The sequence below is a fragment of the Lipotes vexillifer genome, unplaced genomic scaffold (genome assembly GCF_000442215.2).
Source record: "Lipotes vexillifer unplaced genomic scaffold, Lipotes_vexillifer_v1.1 scaffold648, whole genome shotgun sequence".
Lineage (NCBI taxonomy): Eukaryota > Metazoa > Chordata > Mammalia > Artiodactyla > Lipotidae > Lipotes > Lipotes vexillifer.
In genome coordinates, this window is record NW_006797096.1 from 2,396,815 (window position 1) to 2,413,012 (window position 16,198).

General features: G+C 35.8%; 1 protein-coding gene across 1 annotated transcript in view; it reads right to left on the reverse strand.

Annotated features, from left to right (window-relative positions):
* TRAK2 (trafficking kinesin protein 2) overlaps positions 1 to 16,198 on the reverse strand; it is a 61,540-nt gene that overhangs the window by 6,773 nt on the left and 38,569 nt on the right. The window contains exons 4-14 of the mRNA XM_007469215.1: positions 13,782 to 13,858; positions 12,133 to 12,249; positions 10,928 to 11,137; positions 10,240 to 10,318; positions 8,645 to 8,775; positions 8,140 to 8,214; positions 7,061 to 7,198; positions 4,508 to 4,587; positions 4,006 to 4,203; positions 2,047 to 2,345; positions 468 to 734 (exon numbers count right to left, since the gene is read on the reverse strand). Coding sequence (XP_007469277.1) covers positions 468 to 734; positions 2,047 to 2,345; positions 4,006 to 4,203; positions 4,508 to 4,587; positions 7,061 to 7,198; positions 8,140 to 8,214; positions 8,645 to 8,775; positions 10,240 to 10,318; positions 10,928 to 11,137; positions 12,133 to 12,249; positions 13,782 to 13,858 — 1,671 coding nt within the window. The remainder of the gene's footprint in view (positions 1 to 467; positions 735 to 2,046; positions 2,346 to 4,005; positions 4,204 to 4,507; positions 4,588 to 7,060; positions 7,199 to 8,139; positions 8,215 to 8,644; positions 8,776 to 10,239; positions 10,319 to 10,927; positions 11,138 to 12,132; positions 12,250 to 13,781; positions 13,859 to 16,198) is intronic.

Below are 16,198 nucleotides of genomic sequence, written 5' to 3' on the forward strand. Positions count from 1 at the left end.
GTACACGGGCCTCTCACTGTTGTGGTCTCTCCCGTTGCGGAGCACAGGCTCCGGACGCGCAGGCCCAGCGGCCATGTCTCACGGGCCCAGCCGCTCCGCGGCCTGTGGGATCTTCCCGGACCGGGGCACGAACCCGTGTCCCCTGCATCGGCAGGCGGACTCTCAACAACTGCGCCACCAGGGAAGCCCTCTTAACGATTTTTAAGGGTGTAAAGAGATCCTGAGTCTAAAAGTTTTGTGAACCACTGGCTGAATTGCTCTCTCTCTGCCTATCTATTTATGCAGGTTGACTAAGAAGTGGAGAGAATTAGAAGGGGCACTTATGCTATGGATTTCTACTGTCTTATATTCAAGACTGAGTACACTCCAGTAAGACTTATATAGAGGCAGTCAGCTGACCATACAGTTATGCAGAAAGCAAAGTACTACTGTTTACTAGACTACACTCAACCAAGCACTCTTCTCACCTGTAACTGGACCACCAGCTGAAGTCATGGGAGGCAAGAAGATTCCTGTTACTGGCTGGGATATTGAAGGTTTCTGTTCCACTTGAAGAGGTTGCTGAACCTGAAAAGTGATACCTTCCTCTTCATCTTCTTCTAAATCTGAGAGGTGATAGATGGCATCCTTGGGCAACTGGGTAAAGCCTTTAGTGATGACACCTGGTCGTGGGTCAAGAATGGTTCCTAAATTTGGTTGAGCAAGCTGCTGCCACTGGTGCAGAGTTTGTGATCCTGAGTATGCAAACCAAAAAAGGAACGTGTTTTAAATTTCCCACAAATAATAAATCTTGAAAGAAGCTAAAACTGTATGTGTAAAAAAGTAATGATAATAATGAAACTACTTATTTGGTCTTAATATTTTAGTAAAACTTGTAAATTAAAGTTATCTGTGGAAGATTAACAAGATGATAAAGGTATGAATAATAATCTGTTCATTTCAAAAGTTAACTTTAAAAAGGAAATCTAAAGCAGGGATGAAAAAACCAAGACAACACCCTTAATAGGAACTAGGATGCTGAGGCAGTGATGAGAAAGAAGATACAGTTATCAGGTCGGGTTGTATTTTCCCAGGTGACAAAAATCAATACTCTTTTGTCCTGGAACTATGCCTATGAACTTTGAACTCAAAAGCCAGGCTCCTAGGTTGGAAGTCACCTTGAATTACCATGGCTTTTTTTGTATATTTCTCAACTCATATGTGCTCATGACTCTCCTTTCACCAGGCTCTCGGGGAGAGTAGGAAAGCGAAGGAGATGATAAAAAAGGGAGGATCAATCCTCGTGGTTTCTGTCTACGAATACTGGTGAATGATCATCCCAAGTACCTGCAGTGTCTAATTGTCACTAATAGTCATATAATCCTAAAAATGGCAACTCTGACAAATACCTGGACTATTAATGAATAAAACGAACTTATAGCACCTTTGAGTTTGAGGGGTCCTTATAGGTTACTGACTCAAAATTTTGTCTAATGCAGACTCTTTCATGATAATAGCAGAGGATCATTTGAATACTGTCAATATTGCATAAAACAAAAAGATCTGTTTTGAATTCAAGTTCTTAGGAGAGAATAGAAACTGACCTGAAATTAACAGAACTGAACAAGAGAAAAATACAGACACACATATCTGTAAGTAACTGGCACTTTTTGGGTAAAGAACTTTTTTTTGAAAAGGAAGGTAGAGATGAAGCATTACATATAGATTATTTTTATTCATCTATCATATCCTGTTTATCTTACCATGAAAACTGCTATCAAGGATATTCCTTAGCAAAGAACAAGAAAAGATATCTCCTCCTCCCTCACATTTGTAAAAAAACAGTATCAGTAGAAGAGAACTGACAGCTGATGGCTTGGAGAATGCAAATCTCTTCATTCATTTTCCACAAAGTTCTGCAAGGTCACACACACAGCGAAGATTTAGGGATAATAAAGATGTCTTCTGCACTTAGGGTTCTTATAATTAAAAGAGAAATCTCAATTCCAGGGGAAGGCAAAGCCAACAGACAACATGGCTTAGAAACAACCCTTCCTTACTTATTACCTTCAAGGGGCTTGACAATTTGCAATTTTTCAGGCATAAAACCTCGAAGGCAACTGGCACTGCTCAGGTCTGTGATCTCTGACTGGTCAGTGCAGAGGGAGGCAAGGCTCTCTGTGGGGATGCCACAGTCACTTCCCCCTTCTTTCTGGTCAGCCAGAACCTGGATCTTCCGTTGCCATTCTTCAGCAAAGAACTGCTTCTCACTTAAGTAGTTCTGTCGCCGCAGACTCAGGCGATGCAGGGCTGTAGCCAAATCGCTCTCTGCAGAGCGTCCTGGTTGACAGACCTTCTGGACGTTCCTATGGGAAAAACACATTCACTGACTAGATCTGTGAGGGGCATAAGCATAGCATAGACCTCTCCTTTCCACAATGGTGAATGTTCAAGAGATTGATCTTAAAAACACATATCTTTTCTTAGATACCTGGAATACAGAAAGAGTAACAACAAAACCAAATCTCTAATATATATATATATATAATATGTTTAGTTTTTATAAATTTATTTATTTATTTTTGGCTGCACTGGGTCTTCATTGCTGCACGTGGGCTTTCTCTAGTTGAGGCGAGCGGGGGCTACTCTTCGTTGTGGTGCACGGGCTTCAGTAGTTGTGGCACGCGGGCTCTAGAGTGCAGGCGCAGTAGTTATGGTGCATGGGCTTAGTTGCTCCGCGGCATGTGGGATCTTCCGGAATCAGGGCTTGAACCCGTGTCCCCTGCATTGGCAGGCGGATTCTTAACCACTACGCCATCAGGGAAGCCCATATATATAATGTTTTTATAGATCATTTCAAGTGACTTCAGATAGGCAAAACTATACTTTATTATGTTGTATTTATTAACTTTTCTGTTTCACTTAATTTATGAACCTACAGATAGATAATGACCATCTATAAATTCAGTTTAGGTAGTCAAAAAACTAAATATTATTATATTTCACTGAATCTATAACACCATTGAAGGCAAGAGGTACCATTATTTTATGTACTAAGAAAGAAAAAAATGCTACCCATTAAACTATGACATGTCATTAGCTGCAAAAGATAAACAATTTCAAAAATATTAAAATGTGAAAAAATTTACTTTAGGCCATAGAATCCTCTATGAATATTACAAACATTTAAAAGAAACCAACAAGATCTGTAAATACTGCACTTTCATAGTTCTACAATACAGTTTTTCACTTATTAACGTTTAAAAAATCGGCAGTATCTTACAACTGATACCAAAAGAAAGAGTAGCAAGCCAAGCTTTAGTTATTCCATGTGTGAATTCACACAGATCCGTTTGTTAGATCTTTTCCTAAGGTAACTGTGTACAATGAGGTAGTATTGAAACATCAAGCTATTGTGTGTATAGAATCTACCCCTAAAACCAGGCAATACAATTGAAAACCCAAGGCAATGGGTTTCTGCATTAAGAAAGACTTCCCTCAGATGCCAAACATCTAATTTTCAAAAACTTTCAGCTGACTTTCCAGTCATTCTCTTTAATTTCTAGTTATACAAAATTCAATGAACTGAATTAATAAAAAGCAGAAAAAAATCTAAATTTAAACAAATAGGAAATTAAGAGCAATCTAGTTTTCCTCAATAGGTATTCCAGATTATTGCTTATCCTAATGGCACCAAAGCAACTGAAATTAGGAGCATGGGTTATGAGAAAGTGTCATGTAATGCTATGCATAACTGCCAATGACCAAACAGATTCAAACAAATTTGACTTTGAACACAAAGATTTAGACTCAAATTTTGCCAAACCAGAGACGAAAGTAGTAAAGAATTTTATAGTTCAATGAAAACTCCATTTTGAATACACTTAATTAAACTTTTTCACTCCAGTGATCTAACAAATAATGATACAGGGAATCATTACTGAATGAAAACTGACAGTTCCAGAACTTCCTTGGGACAGCACAGAGCAATGCTGGAATTTGAGTGTGTGAACCTATGTTTCTTACCCTGGATCTTCCTCCAAGTTACTCTTCTGGATTGTTTTGTCCTCTGTTTGTTGTAAACCAGATTCGAAAGGTTTTGCTGTCATGATGACACTTGAACGGTTGGAGCCTGGAATGGGTAGCAGAGCTGGGAATGGGACAGAGCAGCCCCGTGTGTCATTGGCAACCCTGACAGTATCAAATACCCGTTTTTGTTGGGCTCTGTCAAAAGAGAAATGTTCATTATTGCCACTGCCTACCACTGGAATGCTTTAGAAAAGAGACATGTAAGTGTAGTTAATTAAAAATAAAGCCACCCTGAAGAGCATCTGAAGTTTTGGAGAAATTATTAGAAAATAAAATTTAGAACAAGAGAATGCTCTCACAGATGCAAGCACTACGAGGAAAAAACCGAATAGTAAGCAGATTTACTACTGAATCCCATAATACCAATCACTATGGATTGTGGTTTCTGTTTAATTTCCATCCCAATGGTTGAGTAACAACACATGTGATCTGAACTTACTTTTGTTTAAAGAGAGAAGATTCCTCATCCAAACTCAACTTCTTACGCATGGTCCCCTCAATCTCAGCCGCCAGAGATTCCTAAGAAAAAGAGTTTGATGTTACTAACAGTTATTATCTAAGAAGCCTGTTAGAAGAAATAAACTATCTTTAAATTATTTAACGGAGTTTCCAGAATCCAATACTTTCGGTGTTATAATAAAAGAAAACAGTCACAGGCTAAAATGCAGGGGAAGAAAAGAGACATTCTGGAAATGTAACTTTTAAACAAGAACCAACTTTTTCATGATATATTTTTACAAGAAAGCAGTGGGAAAAACCAATTATGATAAATAAAAGTATTACATATGCAGACACACAAAAATAAAAGGTTTGAAAGGCTATAAACCAAGATGTTGATAGTGATTCTGTGGAGGTCAGGATTTGACGGTATTTAGCAATTTCTTTTTGCTTCTCTGTAACTTCTAACTTTTCTATAATAAACATGTAAAGCTTTTATAATATAAAAAATTGTTAAAAGAAAAATAAGTAAGCTTCCCCTTCCCCTGGTCAGGGATGAAGATTCAACTAGCATGGGTGTCATGCTCAGTGGGGCTGTGCTAACAATGACTACAATTAGAGGTACTGGTGTGAACTCATGATTTTAAATATACATATAAACATAGGTATGAATGTAAAGATAGATACAGATGTGTTTATGTGGGTGTATATGAACCTACACATATTTCCTAGCTCTATCTGTTGAGGGGACCTCAAAGCAATGGTACTCTAGTGGCATTGGATACCTAGCACCCAGATTTTGGATTCTAAATATCATTTCTCATTAAAAATAACCAGAGCTCCTTGGAGAATGGCTGATCCCAGGGCTGGGCCAGGGAAAGGGCAAGAGGAGCTTGAAGGAGATCCCACTGGTCATATCTTGGACAATTTAAGTATCAAAATAAAAAACAGTAATAATGGATTATAATCCACTGATTAAAATAGGAATCCCTGAGTCTATACTGACATAACCCAATGAACAAATGAATAAATAAATGACACAGAAAAGCTCTAACTTATAAAAGAATGCCAATTAAAAAAAGTTGAAAAAATGATGGAATTAAAAAGTCACTACTGGCAATTATCATAGTAATAACTGAGTCAGATACATCTCCATCAATGGGTGCTAAAACTAGTGGGCAAAGGCTTTATGAGGAACAGAATATTTAAACAGTCTCAAAGTATCACCCCCAAAATAGTAATTTTGATCATTTGGTTAAGGTAGTATCTGACAATTTTCATCAATGCAAAGTTAATTTAGTAACATTAATTCAATTAACTATTAACAATGATTAATTTTACAATGGAAAAAACTGGCAGATACTACCTTAACCAAGTGATCAAAGATAATTAACATCATCAGCAATGGGAAAAAGAGACAATGTGTGCCTTCTAATACAACGTTCTGAGAAGAACATGGCATTATTTCTGCTGAAAATGCATTACCTAAATCTAATTGTGGGGAAACAACAGACAAACCCAAACTGAGGACATTCTACAAAGGTCATGAAGGACAAAACAAAGACAGAAGAACTGTCCCCGATTGAAACAATGAAATGCAATGTATCCTTCAAAGGACACTGCTGGGACAATTGGCAAAATTGTGATAGTATTGTATCAATGTCAATATCCAGAAGTTGATGGCTATATGTTGTCATGTAGGAGAATGTCCTTGAGAGTATCCTTGTTTTTAATAAATACACACAGAATTATTAAGGGGTAGTAGGGTTATCTGCAACTTACTGTTAAATGGTCCAGAAAAAGTAAGAGAACAATATGACAAATGTAGTAAAATATTAAATTTGAGAAATCTAGATGAAGGATATATGAGTTTTTTGTACTACTGTTGGAATGTTATCCTAAGTTTAAAATTACCTTAAAATTAAAAATTAAAAAATATTCTGCCCCAATATTCTCTAGAAAATCTATTATAATTTATAGTTTCAGTCTTTTAAAAAATTTCACAGGATTGCATGTAAGTGTTTAAGAACTAGATTATTAAAATAACTCTTTGAACCAACATTACAAATTTGGGCATAAGCTCAGAAGTTTTCATTAATTTCTTTATTTCAAAAAAAAAAGATTGTTTATTGAGGAATCAAATCAATATGATTCCTGCTCTCATGGGGCTTACACTCTAACTGAAGTTAAATATAGCAAGAAACTCAAGATCTGTTAAAAGAGGTTTTAAATGTTCAGAGCACTATTTGAATAAGTGGTATGTGGTGGGATTAGGGTAAGGAGGATGACTGTGTCTATGGGACACAGACCTAAACTTAATTTCCTTAGGGTTCATCTCATACAAGAAATCTGGAAGGTCAACTGTTAGAAGGAAGGCTACAATAAATAAAGACTATTAAGGTAGATACAGCTATGCAAAAGAAGGCCTAAATCAATAGTTAAATTCAATCAACAAGGACAAACCATGTTACCTCTTCTCAAGATGCTTTACACCATTAGAAACCATATTACTCTCAGGACCATCTAATCTCAAGTTTCTTTCTCAGTTCCTTACCCCAGAAAAAACCCCGTATGGCTGGGAGAAGTAGAGATGAGCAGCAGGGCCAGATCTATTCCGAAGTTCCTTTATTTCTTCTTGGGATTCATGTAACATTCCCAGACACTCCATATTCCTGTCTTGTAACTCATGCAGCTGAAAGATAGGATGGCAATTAGTGTTCCTTATTATATTCTCAAAATGACAATGGGGAAAAACATCCCCTTGGGATAAGTTTAAATTTTATCCAGAGGACTAATTTTATGAATTTAAATTTAATAACAAAGACTCTGAAACAGACTAAGCAAGGAAAGTATATATATTTCAAGCTGCCAGATTTAGGGGTGTCTTGGCCAGAATTATATATATGCATGATTTCCTAAAAACGTGAAATGTAGCTGAGACAACCATAACTGTCAATTCAATATTTAATGCTTCCTATCCTTAAAAAAAAAACTTATAGAGGAAGTATAATAGCTACGGTCAAGTTAGTTTAGTGGAATATTAGATACGTATATTTTTAAACATAATGAACATGAATGAACTCTGAAGTCTGTAAATGACAAGATCAAGTCTACAAAGTATTTAATAAGATGTCAGGGTGCTCAATCATCCTAAACAAGTAGTTTCTTCTCCCTTGTTTCAAAATTTTTTTTATAGTTAGATACACAAGCATGTTAAAAGAGTACATAACTTTCAGAGAACATTTTAACTTCAAAAATTTCTTCAAGTGTGTTATGTGGACTAGATCATCAGCACCACTAGGGCTAGCGGTGCTTATTAAAAAATGCAGATTATCTTATTTTAAAAACTGTTGGGTTAGTTAATATAGACCTGTAAAAGGGTCATATATTCCTAAAGAATCTTATAAACTCAAGGTTTTCCTATTAATCAAGAAGGATGTTGTCTTGTTAATATTATTTTAGAGACAGAATCTTTAAAAAGCTTTACTTCTTAGATCTCATAATTTTCAGCTTAATCTTCTGTTGTTGTTTTAAATCTGGTTATCACCTTTAGCCATTCTTATTCACAAAGAAGAAAGGAACTATTCATTCCTCCCCTCCCATATAACACAAGATAAAGGAAGATTTCATTACCTCCATCGTCAGTTGTCTTTGGGCATCTTTGGAAGCTTGGAGGTGAAGTCTCAGCTCTTCCTTCTCAATCACATGCTGACAACATATTAAAAGAGACATGTGAAACCTTCCCATATAAAATACAGGTTACTCTCTTTTTAAGAAATCTTAAGAACGTATTTCAGGGATATAGTCCAGAGGATTATCAAAAGCTAACCTTTCAAAAGCCAAATAAGTGCAATAAAATGGGCAGAATACAAAATCCATCAAGGTGTTCAGAGGACGATGAGCATGAATCAGTAGTTCACATCACAACTTTCTGAGGAAAATCCATTTTACGGAAAGAAATAGTGATTTGAAAGTAGTTATTCATGATATTTCATGACAGAAGACTAAAACAGCAATCAGACTAAAGCAATGTAAAAGGGTGGGGACCATGTTTATTTTGCTTAATGTATCTAGCACTTAGCAGAGTGCATAGTACTGGTCAGTGCTTAACAAACATCTGTTGAATGAATGAACCTACTTCTTTAAGTTTGTGCTGAAGATCTACAATCTGAGACAAGAGAGAGGAAATCTCTTCTTGGTAACGAATCAGTTCATCACTCTTCCCAGACAATTCTTCAGTCATTCTGGACATCTGAGCATTTGTTTCACCTGGAAAACAAAATAAAAAACTTAAAATTAATATAAATGTAGGACAGAGGTTGGTAAACTATGGCCTGTGGGCCAAATCCTGTTTTGTAACAAGCACTGGACTATCACGAATTGATTTTTCTCTAACATAAATTTAAAATAATAAACCCGGATAACTCAATAGAGAAAATTAAAGATTCTTCTGAAATAGACTAATGCTGGGAATTTAATAGGAGGCACTGAAGCTAAAAAGAGATAATTTGTAAAGGCAAGCAAGCTAAAGATTCTGCCTCAATCTTTTTCTTTATGAAGGACAAGAAGGCTGAAAAGAGATAGGTGAATTATGTATCTTTGCAAGGGCCAAGACATTTATGTCTTTGAAAACTCTTCAGGAATGTAAATAAGATCCCCAAAGAAATGAAAATCAAACTTAACAAATCTAACAAATGAATATTTCCAGAATGGAACAGTCACAATCTGTAAAAGCTACTGAGATGCTTCTGTAGGAGAGACTTTCTGGGATACCCAGCAAACTGAGTAGGGCCTCTAAAGCAATTCTTACAATGCAGCATTCTTGCATGCTTTAGAATTCCACTGGGGAAATAAATCTTTGTTTCATATAAAAATTTTGACATCTAAACCCCAGTGGCAAAGCTATTTCTAAGTGTTATATAAAACTATTTTTAAATCGACGGAAAGTCTATAGCAATTCAAAGGATGGCAGTAAGGAGACAGGAGAGCAGAATCTAAGCTCTTAGGTAAGTCCTTGCTTTTTGTTTTTAAAGTGTAAAAGGTGGGTAATGATAGTGTTGATGGAGAAGATTCAATTTGCATTCCTCTGGTTCTCTAATATTCTGTGCAAGGTACCACATTCTGAAGCCCTCAGCTCAAATGATCTGATATGTTGTTATCATACCTTCTCTTTCAACATAAAAGGCTATATATATCAATATTTATAAAGAGATTAAAAGTTTTTCTCTAGTAAAGCTGATCTTTTTCCAACTGATTTATTTTTTAAAATTTTAGGTAACAATACAAGAAAGTAAAATATATTCCTTTATAGACACAGAGCTGGCATTTATCAAATACTCGTTGAGTGTTACGTTTTACACTATCATTTAAGCCCTAGATTTGCTACTAATCAGTTTTCTGACTTTGGCAAATCATATTCTCTATAGGACTATTTCCTCACCAACAAAATAAGAGCTTTGGTTACTTTCATTTTAACATGCTATATAATGGGTAGAAATTTAGGTCTTTATTTAATGATGATGACAATTTGAAACAAAGATATTTCTTAAAAGTACATATGGTACTTTATTTAGAGTTGTGGGCTCAATGTCATATTCCAAGATTTTCAGCAATTATTTAAAATTGTTTCTTGAGATGCTTCTATTGAAACCATTGACCTAATTTCTGAGTTAGTGATATGCTACCAAAGAACTGCCCAAAGGCTATAAAACAGAATACATTAACAACACTTACGAAGTTCTTTAACACAATCACTGACAAGCTGTTGTTCCTTCTCTTCATAGGTAATCGTTTCTGTCTTTATGTGACAAGCCTTCAAGAAAAAAAAAAAATTAGTATGTGATAATATCTTCTAATGATTTTATAGTATTAACTAAAAAAATCTTTACTACTTATTTAAAGATAAAAGTTCATCACTTACAAAGGAAAACAAAAACTCATAAAGCTTTATCTATCATAAAATAAAGACCATGGAAAAGGACATGACAAACATCTCCCCCTTATTCCTCTCAGGGCCTTTGCACATGTCTACTCATCCCCACCCCGACCCCTCCCCTCCACTACATATATCTCTGATAGGCTAACCCTTAGCCTCAGCTAAAATGTCACATGTTTAAGTAGGACTTCTTTGATCCATTCCCCAACCCCCCATTATATAAGCTCATGAAACACTGTAGTTTTCCAATATAGTTCTTAACTTAGTTGTAATTATTTAGTTATTTGTGTAAACTCCACAAGCTATATATTCTATGCTGTGCCTTTCTCTTCCACCTGTCAGCTTGCTATTATCCACTTTTCAATGGGATCTAAGTAACAATGGAGGGCAAGCACCTGTGCCTTGGCTGTCACCCCCTCAATACTACCTGGACCTAAACCTTATAGCCTTTAAGGTAAAGGAGAGTGAGAATTAAGTTGACTGTACCTTGGATCGAAGAACCATATTCTCTTCTTCCAGTTCCTTGAGCTTTTCTTGCAGCATGTCCAACTGCAGCAAACCTTGAGATAAGCTAAAGGACTCATTGAAACGAAGAGGTGTAGAGCAGCTGGAATCAGTTTCACTCTCTTCAGAAGCAATGGAGACAACTCGAAGTAACTCATCTTTCTTGGACAGCTCATGCTGCAGTTGATTAACCTGTACATCAAAAGGGTTTGATTTACAAGATGGTCTTTATTTTGCATTATTTACAAGTAATATAGCTTCTAATTCACGGAGCAATTGTTTCTCACCATACAACAAAGTCATAAAATCAGCTGTTAGGTTTTACTGACTAAAGTAACAAGGGCTACAAAGAGAGTAACAAATCTCAGATACTTCCTAAGCTATAATTTTAGAGCATTAACTCAACAAATACAGCCTTTTCTATACTAGGTGAAAAGAAAAGCCAATTTCCATATTCTATATAACGGGAATATAGGAGGAAATTTTCACATAAGATGATACATTCACAGTTCAAAACAAAACAAAATGGAAGAAACTTCAAAGTATCAGAATAGAACCTTACTTCAAATTCTCATCCTAAAGGTTTGTATTTTTTAAGCTGCATAACTATACATGACTTCCCAACTCTAGTTCTAGGGAATAAGTACTTTTAACACAAAGGCTTGAATGTTATTAAACATGATGATTTATAAAATATAAATGAAACCAGACAATAACAAATTATAGAAGATTTAAAATGTAACCGTTCAAATTAATAATAAATCAGTTCTCACTAAAAATATCTATTGCTATGGGATAAATATATTTTCAAAAATTTCTTTTCCTTTTCTTTTCTCCTTTTGTTTGGGTTTCTGAATAAAGATACTTCCTTTGGGTATCTTATTTGGGGGTACATTTTTAAAAAATAAATTTAAGATAAGATCACACAAAAAGTCTATGGAAAGGAGTAAGGATAAAGTGTTAGAATCTAAGCAGGATGCTACAAGTACTGTAGGTACTGAATACAAGCTTTTATGTTGACTAAGGTAGAGTCACATGAGTACTCCTCTGTACAATAACACTTCATTTCTCTACTGGTTAGTTTAATGGATACTATTGTCATCACTTCAGGGACACCCAGGAAAATAAATTCTCCATTTCCCAAGACCTAATTGCTTCATGCTGCAAATACTTGATCCAAGACTTACTTGATCAAAGGCTTGTCCCAATTGCTCCTCGAGGGCTTCATTGTGCTCAGACAAGGCATGGTTCCGCTTTAAGAGAGCTTGTCCAATTCGAGCAGCTAGCTCCAGATCACGATCCCTCTGTTAAAATACCAAACACATCTTTTGAGTACAAACAAAATTAAGTGGTAGTTTAAAATTCTGCAGTCATTTGTGCTAAACTCAAAAGCAATGTCCTAGAAAGCATCAAGATCCATTTTAATGCCCAGATATTACAAATGAATACAGGGCCTGACACACAAATGGTATACATTAGTCAAATGGATGACCACCATAGTTATAAATGCAAGAGGGCATTTCTTGATATCAAGTGAGGTTTATTGATCACCCCATTAATTAGGATAGAGCAACTCAACCTTTCAACTTATGACTTTAGGGACTTACAAAATCAATATAGTCTTTAAAAATGGGGACAGGGCCTGACACACAGTAAAAGCCAAATAAATATTTGTTGAATGCATTTGTCTGTTAAGCATGGTAATGATACAGTAGGCATGTTGAATACAGTTCCAATTAGGGTAAAGCTTATATGCATTCAGAGCCAGAGACTTAGAGGAAAGCATAATCAAGAGCCCTATTGTCAACTGGTATAAGAATCATGATGTGAAATAAAATAGGGGATATAATAGACTGGACATTTTGAGGCTATAGGGCTCTTCTTAGAGTGTAGAAAAGAAGGGAGTCTGAAGAAATTGGTGGTAATGGTGCAGGGAAGCCTACAGAAAAGTCAAGCAAGGCAAGAGTTACTCTTTCTGGGTAGATGGTGATACTTAGCAAGGCATAGGAATCCTCGACATGGTGGTGGTGAGGATTGTATTCTGTAAGGTGGAAAACTATCAATATACATCTGAGTGCCTTATAGTATATGAGAATGGGTTCCACTTACATTAATCACTGTAAATAAAATTATGCTTCTATTTTTTTGGTCCACGGCAACATGAAAACAGGTGGATGGATTATCTCCAAATTTTCAAGGCCCACTTACCTCATTTTCAACATAGGCTAAATAGCATACACAAAATCATCCTGGGGAGCTGCTGGGGTTTAGGGAGGCATATGGGGAGAAGGGTACTTCAAAGAGAAAGATTGAAATTTCCATCAGATCAACCGAAATTGAAGCATAGGGAGCGACCTCTTAAGACTGCCACTTAGAAGAGATATACTATACATACTAAACATGTCATGGACAAAGTGAGCTCAAATAATAGCCTGAATAAAAGTAGAAAAGGGAAGATGCTGCAAACTATTGGTGTTGATTTGCAATGGAGCTGCTTCTTGAATGGGCAGCTCTGTTTTCAGGGTGACACCAAGGATTTACTTAAAAAAATTTTTTTTTAAAAGATTGCTTTTCTAGGACAGAGAAGCCAGCCAGCACCATTATTAACACAACAACAAAAAATTAAGCCCTCTACAATTTCATAACAATAAACTTCAGGAGCCATCTTCTTTGGAATGCCAGTTGGTATGCCAGTTGTTCTATCTGTAACAACCTTATACAGAACAACCTAGAGCAAAGACATCATCATTTTTCATTGATATGCAAATTTGATAGATTCTAAATGATCTTCAAGTTTTAGCTTTTTGTACTGGAGAAAAAAAAGACATATTCCTACCTCTGCCAGGAGATGTGTAACCATGTCGATGTCATTGTAAGTTTTGGTCATCTGCTCCACCCTGTCTGTGCCTAGAACTAAGATAGTTAAAAACAACAGTTTATAGGATATAGAAATAACACAAAGTTTTAAACAGTCATAAGAATTGAAAGAAAACAACACAACAAACAACACGGGCTTTTACAAAAAGTCATTCAGAATAAAAAAATAGGTGAAAAAAGAAAAGGGAAACAAATATTTCATGTGTTAGACACTCAGGAAATAGACAAATTACTACAAACAAAATGTACATCATACAATAAATTAAGAAAGTATCAAATGATCACAAGGCAGCTACCTCCTGACTGTCTCCTCTTCCCTTGGTAAGACTGGAACTTTGGGGACTTCCCTGGTAATGCAGTGGTTAAGAATCCACCTGCCAATGCAGTGGACATGGGTTCGAGCTCTGGTCCAGGAAGATCCCACATGCCGCAGAGCAACTAAGCCCGTGAGCCACAACTACTAAAGCCCGTGTGCCTAGAGCCCATGCTCTGCAACAAGAGAAGCCACTGCAGTGAGAAGCCTGTGTACCACAATGAAGAGTAGCCCCCGCTCGCCACAACTAGAGGAAGCCTGTGCGCAGCATCGAAGAACCAATGCAGCCAAAAATAAATAAATAAATAAATAAATAAATAAATAATTTTAAAAAAAGATTGGAACTTTGGTTCACTCACACTAGAGAATGTGGGACTGGAGAATGAACTGAACCACCAATTGTTTTACATCCTAATCTAAATTAAAGTTATTGAGGGGCGAGTTCACGAGGAGTTATGTATGAAGGAATTTAATTAGAATTCTGTTGTGATTATCTTGAACATCTATGATCACCTGTCATGTGAGCTAATATCAATAAACAATGAATAGGACTTGTAGCACTTCTTGTAATTCTATTATGAACCGTAACACTTTTTAGCTTAATTAAAAATCCTTTTTCTTTATGATAAGCTTCATCATATTTAGGCCTTTGCTATAAACTAAACTGTATACTACAGTATTCCTTGCATAACTCAAACCCATTATTTCTGGCACTCCGTAAATTCAGGAACTGCACTTGACTAATTTAGCTCCAAAGCAAAGAATAGATATGATCCTAATGATTCCACAATCACAATAAGCAATACCATTTTAAGGTAATGATGCAGGGATCTTTTGACTTTGGAGTGCATTACATGAAACAGACTTGTGTTTGACTTAGACTGCTTTTAAAATTAGTTTGCCTTGAAGTGTGAAAAATCAGAGGTTTGAAGCAGAAAAGCTGAATTCACATATTTGAGTGAGCTTGAACAAGTCACTTACCCCTTCTGAGATTCAGATTCCACATTTATAATATGAAGCTGATAACCTCTCACAAGGTCATTAGGAGGTTCAAATATGATAATCTACTAAGCAGTATTTAGTAAACTGCTAAGTCATGTAACTATTTACAGCTATACTCTTTAAACACAACTGGTATGTATGAAACAGCCCTGATTTAAAATTCTCTGTAAATAATGCACTGAGTTGGCAGCAGAAACTATGATTTAAGTCATCTATACTTCTTTAGTCCCATCTTAACACTTACGGTTGCTCAAAAGACACCATTAGATAGGTTTTACTTTAATCTGAGCTTTTAATTTTTCTTCTTAGCACCACTGCTTAAAATGAAACTGGGAATTGGGACTTGCCTGGTGGCGCAGTGGTTAAGAATCTGTCTTCCAATGTAGGGGACACAGGTTTGATCACTGGTCAGGGAACTAGATCCCATGTGCATGCACAACTAAGGAGCCTGCTGGCCACAACTAAGGAGCACATTTGACATAACTAAGGAGCCCATGAGCCGCAACTAAGGAGCCTGCCTGCTGCAACTAAGACCTGGCGCAACCAAAAAAAATAAATTAATTAAAAATAAATAAATATAAAAAAATAAAAATTAAAAAATATGAAACTGGGAATTACCCAGAGCTTAATTATTAATGATAGTCTTACTTCTAGTTAAAAGTAAAACAAAGTGCTGGGTTGATAGTGTTAGGAGATAGCAGAAAAAGTTTTAAATTGAAAATAAGAAAACTAAAAACAACAACAACAAAAACAAAAACACTATAAAGAAACATTTTTACTCCAAAAGAATTTTTATTTACAAGTAGAGAATTTTTACTTATTAGTATAAATTAAACTATAATTTAACCTCAGGGATAAGGGAAATAGGCTTTTGGACCAGGAATCTTCAGTTTAACTTGGTAGCATAGCAGAGACAAAGGATTAAAAATTAAGGCAGATACTAACAGTGTGTGGTCTCTTCTACTGCTTGTCTCAATAATACACGGAAAAAAAATCAAGTCAATATATCTACACTCTAAACTACAGAAAACTAGCCAATGGTTGCAAAAACAAATGTAATG